General features: G+C 44.8%; 2 protein-coding genes across 3 annotated transcripts; both read left to right on the top strand.

The window, feature by feature from the left end:
- The first annotated feature begins 974 nt into the window (after window positions 1–974).
- On the top strand, window positions 975–5,407 carry LOC108241132 (26S proteasome non-ATPase regulatory subunit 4-like). Its single transcript, XM_017425077.3, has 10 exons — window positions 975–1,041; window positions 2,007–2,147; window positions 2,250–2,364; window positions 2,702–2,788; window positions 3,628–3,696; window positions 3,797–4,012; window positions 4,140–4,245; window positions 4,383–4,520; window positions 4,848–4,903; window positions 4,986–5,407. Exons 1-10 carry the CDS (start codon window positions 1,016–1,018, stop codon window positions 5,154–5,156), a joined length of 1,125 nt encoding a protein of 374 aa, XP_017280566.1. The 5' UTR covers window positions 975–1,015; the 3' UTR covers window positions 5,157–5,407.
- A 683-nt stretch (window positions 5,408–6,090) lies between these two features.
- Window positions 6,091–14,810, top strand: znf687a (zinc finger protein 687a). Of its 2 annotated transcripts, none has more exons than XM_025007783.2 (11): window positions 6,091–6,201; window positions 6,605–8,402; window positions 8,600–8,855; window positions 8,978–9,174; window positions 10,897–11,081; window positions 11,176–11,352; window positions 11,451–11,613; window positions 11,697–11,918; window positions 12,003–12,115; window positions 13,313–13,406; window positions 13,498–14,810. In XM_025007783.2, the coding sequence occupies exons 2-11, from the start codon at window positions 6,627–6,629 to the stop codon at window positions 14,134–14,136; spliced, it is 3,822 nt and encodes a 1,273-aa protein (XP_024863551.1). In that variant the 5' UTR covers window positions 6,091–6,201; window positions 6,605–6,626; the 3' UTR covers window positions 14,137–14,810. The 2 variants fall into 2 exon arrangements, with proteins under 2 accessions (XP_024863551.1, XP_037836027.1); XM_037980099.1 differs by having other exon boundaries at window positions 6,126–6,197.
- The last annotated feature ends 472 nt before the right edge of the window (window positions 14,811–15,282 follow it).

Below are 15,282 nucleotides of genomic sequence, written 5' to 3'. Positions count from 1 at the left end.
TATGCTTCGATCGCTATATTTTTACAGTGTATGAAATGTGTATATGTACATATGAGTCACGAAAATGCCTTCTCATGCAACATGAACTGCCTGTTCCTCCTGCCATGTTTCAGTCACAGTATGTGGTGGTGATGTTTTCATGTCTGATTTTAAAGAATTAAAAAAAAAAATACTTTCTAAAACTGTGTTTCAATCTGTTACGTATCAATGCACATTGAGTAACCGTGCTTTTCATTCAGGAGACACTGAATTTGTTTGGTTTAGTTGCACGACTGTAGTCTCCTCCTTTTGCTAAATGTTTCATCCTCTGGGGCTTTCCAGTTATTTACATTTTATGGGGTGAAGTTCTTGTCTTCCACACTGTTTGACCTCAGCCGGAGCAACAACGTGGATCTGAGAGATCACACCAATAAAAGAAATCATGAATCCAGCCTGAGCCAGAATGGTGCTGGATACTCTGCTGGTGGACTTCAGGTCTTCGTGGGGTTTTTACATTTCTGTCACCTGTACTTTTAAAGGCATCTCTTTCATTTACTGTAAGTAATCTTTTTTGGTTCGGTTCTTATTGTTTTGCCACTCCACAGCTTCCTTTAGTTTCTTTTAAGGATACGCTGCACACCTGGCTGAGATTTACCTTTTTTTCTTTAAATAAAATGGGAGCAAATGTGCTCAGTGACAGGCTACTAATAACAAAAATCCCACTAAATGCTTATTTAAGCTTGGTTCTTTTATTGCTAAGAAAAACAAAAAATTGAAAGTCCCTAAGAGAACCTGAATAAATAATAATAATAATAATTATTATTATTATTAAAGATTAATTAAAAACAGATTACAAACAAGTCTGTCACAAGTCTATTGCGCAGTACAGTAGCCTATAATATCTAAAAGTAACAAAATTTTAAAAATATACTCACCAATTGGTCTTAAGTAGTATATTGTGCTGTGGCTTTAAATCAAAGACTTCATTACCCATAAGCCACCGCGCTGTGACGTAGACGCAAACGACAAAATCAAGATGGTGCTTGAAAGTACTATGGTCTGGTAAGGAATTTAGATTTTGTGTTTAAATTTAAAAGGCATTAAACGCTAACCTAACATAGATAAAGCTACCACGCGAAAACTGAAATATATATTTGTAAAACCGTCTTTGTTTTACTCAAAAACTGCGGTCCTTCGCTTTGTTTTGTACTTCTCTTGTCCGAGTCCTGAGTCACTCCATAACCTGACCGTAGCCAGACGCTAGCAGCTAACCTTTATTATTTTTATTCCTTTCGTGCTCATTTAACAACTTGCTCGTTTGCTTCTGGACATCGTTTTTTACATTACTTGTGGCCTGACGTTTAGATATCCAGAACAGTAAAAGTCGGGTTGAGTCTGTCTCTGAATGAAAGCGGCTGTTTTATCCTTTAGCATTAGCCAGCTAGCAAAACCAAAACCTGCATTTTTTCTCCAAAGCATCACGTCATGTTATAATATTACCTTTTGTTTGAGCTATCAGATCAATGTAATATTTACACACCCCAAACAGAGTCTGCGTGTTGTTAAAATCGATGTTGTTTTCCTAAAAAAAAGATGCCTCCATTGTTGAAAATTCATTGTCTGAATGTCAAATATAGCATTAGATTCATAGAAACAAAGGAAGAATTTGACCCTTTATCAATATTATGAGCAGATCCCGGGACTCTTATGTTGTTGTGAAGGCCTGGTGTCTGGTTGAAGGGTTGGACAATCATCTATATTTTACTATTTCCTTTGCTATTTTCTTTGACTTAAATGGAAAAACTCTCAAAGGTTGTGGGAAAGTGGTTTGGAAAATAAAAAGTTAAAAGACAAGTTTTGTACAACACGGTGTTGTGATGTGGCTCTGCGATACCGAAGCTACACAAAATATTATACAAATGTAATCTGCGGAGTTCACCTACAGTATTGTACCTGGTCCAGTCTATTAGATTTCAGGATTTTCCTCTGTAATTGGCGACGCTTTACACTGGTTTTTGTTTCTTCAGTGTGGACAACAGTGAATACATGCGAAATGGAGATTTCCTGCCCACTCGGCTGCAGGCTCAGCAGGACGCAGTTAACATTGTTTGTCATTCCAAGACCCGCAGTAACCCAGAGAATAACGTGGGCCTCATCACCATGGCAAAGTAAGAGTCGCCGTACTTTAAGTTGTGCTCTGACATTTGAACAGATTGTGTACAGTGATGTCACATTTTAACATTTTTATTTATTTTTTTGTCCGTGTGCAGCAACTGTGAGGTGCTGACCACACTTACTCCAGATACAGGGAGGATACTGTCCAAGCTGCACGCCGTGCAGCCTCGAGGCAACATTAGTTTCTGCACCGGCATCAGGGTGGCACATGTGAGTCCGTGACTTTTATTATATAACAAGTGTTTCCTGCAGGACTACAGTGGAGGAGCAAACATACTGCTGACTGTGGTGAAGATCTAAGATTCGTAGATTGCTCAGAAAAAGAACATAAATGCAGAATAAATATCTGGTTTAACTCCATTTGAGATGGAACGAATACAGAAGAAGTGATCTCAGTGTAATTCAGCTAAAACGTGATAATGCATAAAAATATCTGCACTGAAAATGGCCTGTGATTACTGTTTTTATATATATTTGTTTGTGACACACTCAGTGAAATTCACAATTTAATTGCGTTACTTTCTGTTGTACATTTCTCTCTCTATAGCTGGCTCTGAAGCACAGGCAGGGCAAAAACCACAAGATGCGCATTATTGCATTTGTTGGCAGCCCGGTGGAGGACAACGAAAAGGAAGTGAGTTCCCTGTGTTCTACTTAACTAATGGTGGATTTCTGACCATTGCTATAAATCAATTACTAAAGTAGTAGTAGTAGTATCCTTTATTTAACCAGGAAAAAAAAGACTCATTGAGATTTAAAACTTCTTTTCCAAGAGTGACCTGGCCAAGACTGCAGCATAAAACATACAACAAATCCAAAATGCAAGACCAAATACACAAAATACATAACCATGAGAAATCACAGAATAACATTATTACATTATTAAAGATAATATCTCACTCGGCTGCGTCTGTTAACAACTAGTTTTTGAAAAGCATTCACAAGGAAGACTTGTCTCAGGGCGTTTGTGGGCTTTTAACATTTCCTCACGTGAGTCGCTGGCCCCCCGTCTCGAAAGCTGCCTCATTTTAGTTTCTAGAAATTCCAGATTGCTGGAGCTGTATTTTGACACCTGCACAGGAGCTCTTGTTATAACAGAAGACATCTGAGGCTCCAGCTCTGATTGTTCAGGTCTAAATAAAAAAAAAAACAACAACTCAGTAATGATTAAAAAACTGGTCCAGATCCGCCTGTCTTCATCTCTAAATTGTTCCTCAGTAGATTAAATAAAGTTAAGACTGCCAACTTGAGGTTGGCAGTCAGGGTGGGTACAGTGGGGGTGGAGAGGTGCAATAAACAATGTGCACAGCCTAGAGTACAGTTTTGCTTCCTCTAAATTTTTCCCATCTTCCTCAGTGGTGGTTTATCAAACAGACTATTTAAGACATATCACAAAATCATTTCTCTTTTAAATGTATCAACTCTTTGATTAAAAGCAGCTTTTGCATAAATTAAAGTGTTTTCTCTTTGCAGTTGGTCAAAATGGCAAAGCGTCTGAAGAAAGAAAAAGTCAATGTGGATGTCATTAACTTTGGCGAGGAGGTGATTATTTATCTGAGCTCTACAGACACTCAGCATCCCAGGTATCCTGCTGGTGTTTGTGCTGTCCGGTCTCCTCCTGACTCCTTTTTGTCCCCTGCAGGAGATGAACACAGAGAAGCTGACAGCCTTCATCAACACGCTGAATGGTAAAGAGGGAGCAGGCTCCCACCTGGTCACGGTACCTCCGGGGCCCAGTCTGGCTGATGCCCTGTTGTCCTCACCCATCCTGGCAGGGGAAGGGGGGGCCGTGCTGGGCCTGGGCGCCAGTGACTTTGAGTTTGGAGTGGATCCTAGCGCAGACCCCGAGCTGGCACTGGTAAGAAAAAGCCGAGGACTTATACGCAATTTTTGTTATTTTCTTTAGATTTTTCTGATCAGGTGGTAAAACCAAACAACGTTCAGGGCCGATTCAGTTCATTGCTGTCGTCTGCTTTTTGTTCTAGGCTCTTCGTGTGTCCATGGAGGAGCAGAGGCAACGGCAGGAGGATGAAGCTCGCAGAGCTGCCGTAGCGTCAGCGGCCGAAGCCAACATCTCCTCTCCTGCAGATGGTGAGAAAACACACACCATCTGGAGCTAACGTTTTAACGTTCAGCTCGCTTTTCTCCAGCATGATGAACGAATGAATGTGAGTGCGTCAACGACACATTTTTTTTTCCTGATTTTGTTTCCTGTCTTTGTACCTCAGAGTCTGACGACGCCCTGTTGAAGGTGTCTGTTCCACAGACGGACTCGGCCGCTCCAGCTCTGCCCGACTTCAGCCGCATGACGGAGGACGAGCAGATCGCCTATGCTCTGCAGATGTCCATGCAGGGAGCGGGAGCGGGTAGAAATTCATCTTTGCTCTTCTGGATTTCCCTGGAAAAAATGCATTTCAGCTTTCCTTTCTTACTGAACATTTTTATTTTTTTGAGTTTTTCCATAGTTTTCCTTTTTGCTCGACAGTTTGCGTCGTTTTGTACAGAAATTTGAAGCTTAGATTGATGTTTTAAATGTGGCTAATATCTAAAAATTACAAACACTTCTGTTTATTTAAGAGGTTCTAGTCAAAAGTGAGCAAACCTGAATCTTTCAACCAATTTTATTTTTATTATCTGTACTCTTTTAGTTGTGCACAGATGACCAGTTTTTTTTTCCCCCTCCCGTCCTTCAGAGTTTGTTGCTGAGGACATGGACACAGGTGGTGACGTGGATCCCAGTGAGGCTAAGGTCAGGACAGTCCGCTTCAGTGTTAAAATGCGTCTTTTTAAGTACCGGATTTAAAGACTGCCCTCGTTTTTTCCGTGTGCAGGACGAAGAGGACTACGATGTAATGCAGGACCCAGAGTTCCTTCAGAGCGTTTTAGAAAACCTCCCCGGGGTCGACCCCAACAACGAGGCCATCCGGAACGCCATGGGCTCCCTGGCTTCCCAGGCGGGATCGAAGCCCGACGCCAAGAAGGACGAGGAGAAGAAGAAATGAGCACCGAGACGGAAACGCTCGATGTACTGTATGATAAATAGATCGGAGAGTCGCGCAGTAAGAATACGTCTCTTCTCAGCGGAGAACAGGTTCTGTTCGTTTCCGTGTAAACTCTTTCATGACCTGAACGTTTTCTGTTTCTGTTTTTCTGTGACGAGCGCATGTGCTTGATTTTCCTTTTCTTTTTGTAATATAACTCCTCAGCAACATGAACAGGTTTCTTCAATAAATTTACACAAAAAAAAAGAAAACTGAGTCCTCCTTTTAGTCTCTCGAGAACAATTATCAGTTCAGCTTTGGAGAAAGTTGCATTAAAGGCAACTTATTTTTAAAAACAGTGCTCCTAAAGCATCGCTTTAGAGTCACAAGCACTTTTAAATGGGAAAAAAAACTAAACTTAAAATGCCAAATATAAACAAATAAAACCCTCTAGCACATTTATACATCGAATCAAATGTGCTATTTGCACACAAGGTACTTGAGATTTTCCACATTTTAGTTCTTGTGCAAGAATAATAAAGCACTTTTATTTTATTTATATTAGGGTTTGTAAATAAACACAAACACTTGTTTAAACTTTAATAATTTTGGCGATTTTATTAAAAAACAATACATTTGTATAAAAACAATTTACATTACATTGTTGGACTATTTCTTAACCAAATACATATAAGAAATTACTAATTTAAAATTAATTATATAATATAATAAATGTATATTAGTCATTTAAATGCATGTAGTGATTTCATTAAATTCAATTTGGGCTTTTATTTGTAAAGGCAAACAACTTTAATATTAAAAAAAAAAATAAAACCAAACAACCGAAAGTGTTTACTTTAATAATTACATAGACTGTTCAGTAATAAATTGGTAAATTTGTATTTATAAATTGTATGTGAAGTAAATTTTTAAAAAAAGAGGGGAAATCTGGCTCAAAGTTTGCATAAATCTGTCCTTATTTGAGCGCAGCCGCCGTCGCGAACTTGTTGACACCAAACTTGTGCGACCGAGAGGAAAGTCAGGAACCAGCTTTGCTAACAGGCAGGTAAATAAAATATCTCTTCACGTCGCTTTCAGCAAACACGACGCGCGTTTAACGACGCATATCAGGCCTGCAGCAACCGAGTGTTTGAGCGGACTGAAGCATTTGTTTTTACGGCTTTTCGGAGGGTTGTTTTTATTTATTTTCTTTAGCGTTAGCAGAGCCAGCTAGCACCTCGATGCTAAAGGTAGCTAGCCGTTAGCCGCCACTTGTTGCAGCGTGACAGTGAACTTCGGCGTAACTCTGACTTTCAGCTCCTCATCCGTCCTTGTTTGTTTTGCATCAGTCGAGTCTCTGTAAATTAATTGTCCCAAGCGTGTTTTCTCTCGTTTTGACTCCTCGGTGCTAACAGGTTACCTCCCCAGCTGTTCGGGGGGGTTTACTCATAAAGTTCTCACCCTCACAGGTCCGGAGTCTTTCCGCCGGCGATGGGGGACATGAAAACCCCGGATTTCGACGACTTGCTTGCGGCCTTTGACATCCCTGACATTGACGCGAAAGAGGCCATCCAGTCCGACCCGGAGGTGCACCGGGATGAGCAGGGTCCCGGCGTCCATGATGGCTCTGCGGCCCCCCAGAGCGAGCCGTCCGGGGTCAGCGTCATCGTGAAGAACACGGTCCGACCTGAGACTGCCGAGCATGAAGACAAACCCGTCAGGGACAAGGCCGGCAGCCCTTTAAGTGCCTTGGCCTCTCAGGTTCCTGTGAAGCTGCAGGACCTCACCTCAGACCTGGGACCCAAACTGTCAGCCGGTGCCGCCGTGGAGCCTCAGATAACCAACGGCTTCGAGGAGGGACAGTCCAACACCCAGTCGTGGTCCCAGAGCTCTCCGTTCACGTCTACGACGATGGACACGTCATCATCTCCTCCCTCAGCAGCAGCCCCTTGCCTTTCGCCTCACTTGCCTCCGCACGATGAAGCTGATCCTCCCGATAACCCGTTGTCCCCCTTGATGCCGCAGAACGCCAACCTGGAGACTGACATCAAGCGTGTCTTGGACAAAGACGAAGATGATTCAGAGCCAGACCTGGGGAGTCCACTGGTGATTCAGGAGAGTCCAGAGTCCGGACCATCTTCTCCTCCCAAATTTAAACGCAGAGCAAAATTACATCCCGATCTGCTGGGGTCCCATGACAATACTTCTTGTCTCGTTTCTCCTCCTCCTCCTGACCTCTCGTCGCCAAATAACCCGAAAGCCCAGGATGAGGATGACGGGCAGCCTTCCACTCCCAGCTCTCCCATCGCTTCTCCACAAAAACCCCAGGGTCTCCTCTCAGCCGTCGACACAAGCTCAGCGGTGGTCCGGGAGGAGAAATACCCCGAGCACGTGATCGATGAGAGAGACTCGCCTGAGAGCCCGCCGCCCAGTGAGACCGGTCTCGTATTCGCCAGCAGAAACAGCAGCCCTGATTTAGATTTGGTCCCTGCTTTGAATCAGGAGAAATTAAACCACCAAGAGGAGCTCATTCAGGGCGAGCACAGTCAGGAGGAGGAAGAAGAGGAGGAGAAGTCGGGAGATGCTGAAGATCTGAGTGATAAAATGACAGAAGAAAGAGAAAAAGCAAACGAGGCAGACTGCCGTGCTGGTAGCGAGGATGCGTCAGCTTCCGATGTGGCAGAGACGGCCTCCTCCCCGCTGCGACCGCTCAAAGTTAAGATCAAAATGCCTACCAGGAGCATCACAAGAACCGTGACTGGCCTGCCACCTAAACGGAGTGGAAAGGCCGCCGCGAAGGAAACGGACTGTGCGAAACCTTCGCCGGAACGCCACAACACGAAGTCCAAAAAGGAGCAGTCCAACTTACCAGCTGCGGCAAATCAAGACGCTGCCAGCGCCTGTAAAGAGAAACCCCCAGCGGAGGCCAAGGCCAAGGTGTCCCCGACGGCTGTGAGCATCACAAAAACCGCAGCTCTGCCCTCCATCTCCTCCTCCTCCAGGACCAGCCCCAGTGCAGTCAACCTGCGCAGCCTGGGTCAAAAGACCCTCACCAGCGCGAGCGCCTCCTTGACGGCGCTCCCGGCTCAAAGCGGCAGCAAACCTGCTTCTATAGTCAACAGCACGGGGGCGATCATTTCGAAGAGCCAGACCAACCTGGTGGAAGCCTTCAACAAGATCCTCAACAACAAGAACCTGCTGCCCAGTTACAAACCAGACCTGAGCTCTCCTCTTCCAGCCGAGTGGGGCCTTTCTCTCCCTGCACAGGTGAGCTTTCCTTCAGGTAATCCCAAACACTCGACTGAATAACTTACCGTTCTAATTAATTTGCATTTGAAGTCACATATTTCGTCTCTATCGTCTCAAACCTATGCCTGTAAAGAGAATGGATGTCATTTCTAATAAATCCGTGCGACATTAGTAGCCTGGGTATCTGACCGGAGGTCCGTGCGGTCGGCTTGCAGGGTTATCGGTGCCTGGAGTGCGGCGATGCCTTTGCCTTGGAGCAGAGCTTGGCTCAGCACTACGATCGGCGCTCGCTGAGGATCGAGGTGACCTGCAACCACTGCGCCAAGCGGCTGGCCTTCTTCAACAAGTGCAGCTTGCTCCTGCACGCCCGGGAGCACAAAGAGAAGGGCCTGATCATGCAGTGCTCGCACCTCGTCATGAAGCCCGTGCCTGTGGATCAGATGATCAGCCAGCAAGAGCCGGGAGCGGCAGGTGAGGAAATCAGTTCGTTTTGTTTCTTTAATCCTGATCCACGGGATGTAATTACTGCGGACGATTTTCGTTGTTTACGTGGGTCTGCCTCCTTCATCTATTTTATCTTCTTGTCTTTTCAGCACCAACATCGTCATCATCGGTTTCAGGCCAGTCCAGTTTCAAAATAGCTCCTCAGACACATCATGCGGCAGGGTCTAAGAAAGAAGCCGAGGCGGTGCAGCACGCCGGTAACAAATGTCCCGAGTGTCAGGCTCAGTTCGGCAGCAAGGAGGAAGTTTCTGACCATTTTCAAGAAATCAAACCAGCTCACAGCACTGTAAGTACTGCAGGTGTGTGTGTGTGTTCCTGGTCCTGACCGGAGTTCACTGAAACCTTCACTCAGACTGTCTGAACTTCCTTTTAATACTTTTGCCTGTTTTACTTTTAAACCCTACACATCTGCCTGTTTCATATTTTGCACATTTTTATTGTAGTCTCATACTTCAACATACTTTGTTTTTGCACTTTTTTGTTAAATTGAGTGTAACACGTGTGTGTGTGTGTGTGTGTGTGTGTGTGTGAACTTGGCAATAAACCCGGTTTAGAAAACTTCTAGGCTTTTGATTGCTGCTGCGGTCATTTCAGTTTTTATCGTATATGGTTCACCAGGGCTGCAGAAGGTCGAAGGTCAGAGCCGCGGTCTCGTAATCCCGAGGCTGAAGGTTTTAGCCCAGGTTGCATCTGGCGAAAAACAGTCGACAGATCTTTTGTGTGAGCTCACTCGCTGAAGGATAACATTGTATGTGGTTTACTACATGAAACTCCAACATATGAAACATTATTCCTTCTGCGGCAGCATTAGTTACCTCTGCCAAGGAGGTTGTTTTCTGTAGTGATGGTTTGTCTGTTGGCAAGATGACTTAAAAACTAAAGAACAGATTTTGATGAAAATTTCAAGAAACGATGAGGTTGTCACAACAAACACATGATTAAAATAACTGTGGAGGTTTGCGTTCTTTTAGTGCTTCTAGTTAATTCTAAATATTTTCCTCAAACGGGGACTTTTAACCTTAATATTCACAGCTCGTTTATTGTCATCAACAACGACTAGGGCAGCGTCTTGCACAAAGGTCGCATCAGAAATAGAAAGATTGCCTGAAAGTTAAACATGTCGATACGAGCTACGAGTGTAAACATTTAACCTGTTATGTCCTGCTTTTTTTTTTTTTTTAAACTTGTTTTCATTTAACATTTTCTAAACGTCTGACAACAACAAGAAAACAAAATGGTTAAAAGAGCCATTTAGTAAGAAAGAAGTAAAACATTTCACAGGTTTTCTGGTTAGAGATGGTACATAAAATACTTCACGGATTTGATTTGATTTCTTATCAGGGAAACATTTCTGTTCTTTCCAATATTGTTCACATTTTTCTGAAGGGTGAAAAAGTTAATCGCTCCATAATGTAAAGTCGGTGTGTTGTCCACCCGTTCTGAAACAATCGATGGTTTCTCATTTAACCATTTCTGTGTTATTGACAGGTGTCCATCTCATTTCTTCAGTCTAGTTCAGGGGTAGGCAACTCTGGTCCTGGAGAGCCACCATCCTCCATGTTTTCCTTGTTTCCCTGCTCCAACACACCTGATTCAGTGGTTAAATCACCTCTTCATGTTCTGCAGAAGCCTGTTAATCACCCATTGATTCAGATCAGGTGTGTTGGAGCAGAGGAACAAGTAAAACATGCAGGATGGTGGCCCTCGAGGACCAGGATTGTCCTCCTGCTCTCCTGCAGCTGTAGCTCAATAATCTGTTGAACGGTTTTAACCACATATGTCCAGTAGGGGGAGATCTTACGACACTCCCCAACAAATATGGAAGTGGCCTACTGATGTGTCAAATAACTTCCATAAGATTGCAGATACTTCTGTCTCTGCGTATTTTTCTACAGAACCTCTATAGTCGTATTTACAAACTTTGAGGACAGACCTCAAAGTTTGTCATGATGAAAGAGCACCAAGTTATTCCTGTCTTTGGTTCCTTTCTTCTTCTCCTGTTGTTTAGTCGTGTACAGAGTGCTCTCCTCCCATGCTGCTCCCCAACAGCTGCAGCGCCGCAGCACATCAGCGCAGCCACCAGGGCGGCGCCCCGCACGTCTGCCCGGAGTGCGGGGGCACGGTCAAGCAGCCCCTGTTTCAAAAGCACCTGCTCGAGACTTGTTTGCACTTCTCGCGCCGCATCGGGTACAGGTACGACGCCCCCCCCGCCACGTAAACAAACGGGAGCATGCTGAAACACCAGACTGCTGAACCGGTCTGGTTTTTCTGTTCCTCCCCCCTGCAGGTGCTCCAGCTGCCTCGTCGTGTTCGGAGGCCTGAACTCGGTGAAGTCTCACATCCAACAGGCTCACTGCGACATGTTCCACAAGTGTCCCAGCTGCCCCATGGCCTTCAAGTTTGCGCCCAGCATTCAGAGCCACATCTCATCTCGGCATCCAGACCTCACCGACGGACAGGCTATGTATATATACACGGGACACAAATGTGCACGCATACCGTACGCTCGCACACAAGGTTTTCCTTTAAATGAACTCGTCCCCCATCTTATTCCTTTTACAGGTTGATCTATAAATGCGTCATGTGTGACACAGTTTTTACACACAAGCCCCTGCTGTACTCCCACTTCGACACTCATTTAACCAACCAGAAGGTGCACGTCTTCAAATGCCCCGAGTGCACCAAGCTGTTTTCTCAGAGGAGCTCCCTGCTGGATCATTTCAAGGTATATCCGCGCCTATATGTTTAAAATGGAAGCGCAAGCTGTTAGATGTTACTGTTTTCATCTTCTTTAACTCTGCTCTTCAGATGCACAAGGCTCCCACGTTAAAAGAGGAGCAGCCTTCTTCTGCGGCTGCCTCCTCGCGCGTTCCCGTGAAGCTGGAGAGCTCAGAAGAAGAATGGATGGGTAAGGAGAAGGCGAAGGCCGAGAGGGTGAAGACCCCCTCAGGGTGGAAGTGCCGCTCCTGCAGCACACAGTTTACAGAACGGGAAGACTACATCTCCCACATGAGCGAACAGCACGGCAAGGTCTGGAAGCCATCTATAGTCAGACTCACTAATGAGTTTTTTTATGCCAAATGAACCTCGTGTGTTTGTGTTTTCACTGTGTAGATTTTAAAGAAGTTTCCCTGCAACAAATGCGAGAGCTCTTTCACAACCACTTCCAGTATGAGGCGGCACATCAGAGACAAACACAAAATCATGAATCGAGGCTTCCGCTGCCAGTAAGTGTTCAGTTCTGCTCATTTCTTTAGCCACGTTATTACACAACGCTGCTGCCAAGGAAAGGAAAGGGGAAAAAAAAAGGTGTCAGATTGAACAGCAGCTCTGCATGGAGAACTGACAGATCTGGATCCTGTTCAAAATGTTTGCCTGTGTCTCAGGGGCGTCAGACTCCGGGCCTCGAGGGCCGCAGTCCTGGACGTTTTAGCTTTTCCTGCTCCAACACATCTGATTTAAACGGTTTAATTACCTCCTCATCAAATCATCGAATTCTCCAGAAGCACGTCCACGAGTCGTTCATTTAAATCAGGTGTCAGAGGAATTAAAGGCCGTCATACAAATATACAAACAAAATCCTAAAACCACTAAAATTTGACGCCACTCCTTTTTTGTTTTCTCCTCCATCAGAAGGAAGTTGCGCTTGGTGTCTTCCTCAGAGGTTTTCCTGTCACTTCCTTCAGTAGATTTTGTTGCAGCGCCACCACAGGTGGGTGGGGGGAACAGGTCGCTAAAAGGGTTTGGCTCGATCGACTCGGTGCAGTGTGAATGCGAACCACAGCAGCTGAAAAATGGAACAAATGCTGCAGTTTTAGTCCCAAATTGAACCGAGTCCACCGGACTGTCAGGTGTGAATGCAGAACGGAGTTTGACACGTGCTGCATCTCGTCATGCAGCTTTGAAATCAAACTTGCCCGTTGTACTAGACAAAATTTTCAAAAAGCTGCGAGTTAAAATATGATGAGAGATCAGTGGGGTTTTGGTGCAGCAGATGAGGGAAAAACCCAGCCTCTCTTTGGAGCTCTGTAGCTGAGGCAGACTTCACTGTAGAAACATCATTCAGAGTTTAAACGGGTCACAGAAAGTTGGACTTCACGTGTCTGAACTGGCATTTTTGGTTTTTGTACGATTACAATTTATTTGGGATTTTCCACAGAATGTTCAGCTGACAGTTGATGTCAAACGCTGCAAATTTTGAGCTCATTTTTTGTTGGCTCATAAGAGGTGCAGCTGCCAGGAAAGAGACAAAGAGGGGACATATGGATGCAGTTAGAGAGGACAAAGAGGTAGTTGGAGTGAGGACAGCGTTAGATGGAGGAGGAGGACCCGCTGTGGCGACCCCTGAAAAGAAAACGGCGGAAATACGATGCTGATTAAACATCGCAACGAAGGCATTATTATATTTGTTGTGTGCTCTGCAGGTTTTGTTCGGACAGTAAGAGAACTTTCAGCAGCCGGGCGATGCTGGAGAGGCACGTCCAGCTGAGACACAGCATGAGCCCGGACACGCTGATGGTGAGACACTTGCTCCGTGCTCCTAAATAAAAAAGGTCAAAGTAGGACTCATCCTGTAAGGTAACCAGATTCTCATATCGTCTGTGAACAGAGAGCCGACGAGGCTGAGAGTTCTTCGGAGCAGGACGGCGGCTTCAGGTCTCACCGGAGACGTCGAGCGGCTGTGAAAACGGAGCAGGATGCTGAGTCCGCAGACAGGACGAGTCTGGCGAAGAAGTTACGGCCCTCCTCCTCCTCTTTGTCCTCCGCTCCTGCTTACACTAAGCCCGAGTCTGGGTTCAGCTGCGCCCCCTGCGGGTTCACCACGGAGGACAAGGCCACCTTCATGGAGCACATTGGCCAGCACAGGCGAGGGGGCACGGAGGGCGGCGACCTGCAGTGCGTGCACTGTGGCGCCTGCTTCGCGTCCACCTCCTCCCTGTCACGCCATCGGTTCATCACCCACAAGGTGAGGGACGCGCACGGCGACGGCCCACAAGACGTCGGCGCGCACCCGTCCACCTCCTCGGCCGGCGCGAAGAACCTTGACGACAGGAGCCCGCTGAACGGTTCCGACCCGGCCTCGCCCTCCAGCCAGCCCGCCACGGCTCACGGGAGGGACGAGGACGGAGCGCTCATCTGCAAGGTGTGTGGCAAACACTTCGAAAAGGCGACCGACCTGAACACGCATTTCAGAACTCACGGGATGGCGTTTATTAATGCGAGGAACGCAGGTAAAACTACATCATGATGTGCCTTTTTTTTTCTTTCCTGCTGATATCGGTCACACACTCACACTAAAACAACCAAAGATTATTCATGGAAAGCTTGTCAGTAAATCAGCTGTGAAACAGTTCAGTGTTCCTCTTACTGTCTGAGATAAGCCTTAATGTTGATACTCAGGATCCACCGTCGCATCTCTCCGCTCAGTCACGATACTAACGACATCAGAGCTACTTCCTGTTTTAAAGGTTGACCTCAGCGTGACCGCGTTCCCACCGTCGTGCTGTAAAGAGCCGCGAATCTTGTAATGATCTAATCCCACTGTGATTATAACTGATTTCAGGAACTTTTAGGCGACCGAGAGTCCCTAACTGAGACTTTTAGAGCCGTCGTTTAGAAAAAAAAATCAAAATTAAAATAATCACCTCATCAGTTAGTTATTGTTGCGCGTCATTCTAAGTTCCTGACAGTTTCTACAGCTTGCTATATATTGTTTTTTGTTTTATCGTCACCTTCAGCTGTTATCCTGATTACATTTCTGTCAAAAACTTTAATTTGTATAAACTTACAGTATGTACAGAAGCTTTTCAAACGGTTTGACAGACGTGGGGAAAAAAAAAAAAATAGAAAATGTGAATTTGTACTTTAATCGTCTGCAGTTGTGAGTTTTAGTCCATCTCGAGTTTTAAGCACGAACGTCGACCCGCAACTTTCTGGAAAACGGTCAGCAATAACGTGACGTGTAAATGCATCATATTTATTAGGATGAAACCTTCAAAATAATAAAAAAAATTAACTTTTTTTAAAAAATGGAAGTAGTTTATTGACATAGTTTTCTGATTTATTCCTTTCCCGATGATCAAGAGATGTAAGTCAAATTATATACTGCTTTTATTCTTGCAGGTAAATGTTTTTATTGAAGTTTTTCTTTCTCAGATTACTGTAAACAGAATATGGGTTCAGTTGTACTCTGTGGTTTCCTGTCGCCATTTACTTCTTCAGATCTAGACACTGTTAAAACATTTAATTTGTTTACCTAGATTGAAACGGATTATGTCCAGAAGTTACCTGTTCTGTAGAAATCCCGTACTGTCGTGCCTGCTTCAAATATTCTGACCTATTTTTGTTTAAATTTTCTTTTTTTTTTTTTTTTTTTTTTTTTTTTTTATGAAGA

The sequence above is a fragment of the Kryptolebias marmoratus genome, linkage group LG16 (assembly GCF_001649575.2).
Source record: "Kryptolebias marmoratus isolate JLee-2015 linkage group LG16, ASM164957v2, whole genome shotgun sequence".
Classification (NCBI taxonomy): Eukaryota; Metazoa; Chordata; class Actinopteri; order Cyprinodontiformes; family Rivulidae; genus Kryptolebias; species Kryptolebias marmoratus.
This window is presented reverse-complemented; position numbering and strand designations above follow the sequence as displayed.

Coding starts and splice junctions, on each gene's coding strand:
- LOC108241132 (XM_017425077.3), top strand. CDS start 1,016: ATGGTGCTTGAAAGTACTATGGTCTG. Junction 3,697..3,796: donor TCATTAACTTTGGCGAGGAG/GTGATTATTTAT, acceptor TGTCCCCTGCAG/GAGATGAACACAGAGAAGCT. Junction 4,904..4,985: donor TGGATCCCAGTGAGGCTAAG/GTCAGGACAGTC, acceptor TTCCGTGTGCAG/GACGAAGAGGACTACGATGT.
- znf687a (XM_025007783.2), top strand. CDS start 6,627: ATGGGGGACATGAAAACCCCGGATTTCGACGACTTGCTTGCGGCCTTT. Junction 8,856..8,977: donor GCAAGAGCCGGGAGCGGCAG/GTGAGGAAATCA, acceptor TTGTCTTTTCAG/CACCAACATCGTCATCATCG. Junction 11,614..11,696: donor CCCTGCTGGATCATTTCAAG/GTATATCCGCGC, acceptor TCTGCTCTTCAG/ATGCACAAGGCTCCCACGTT.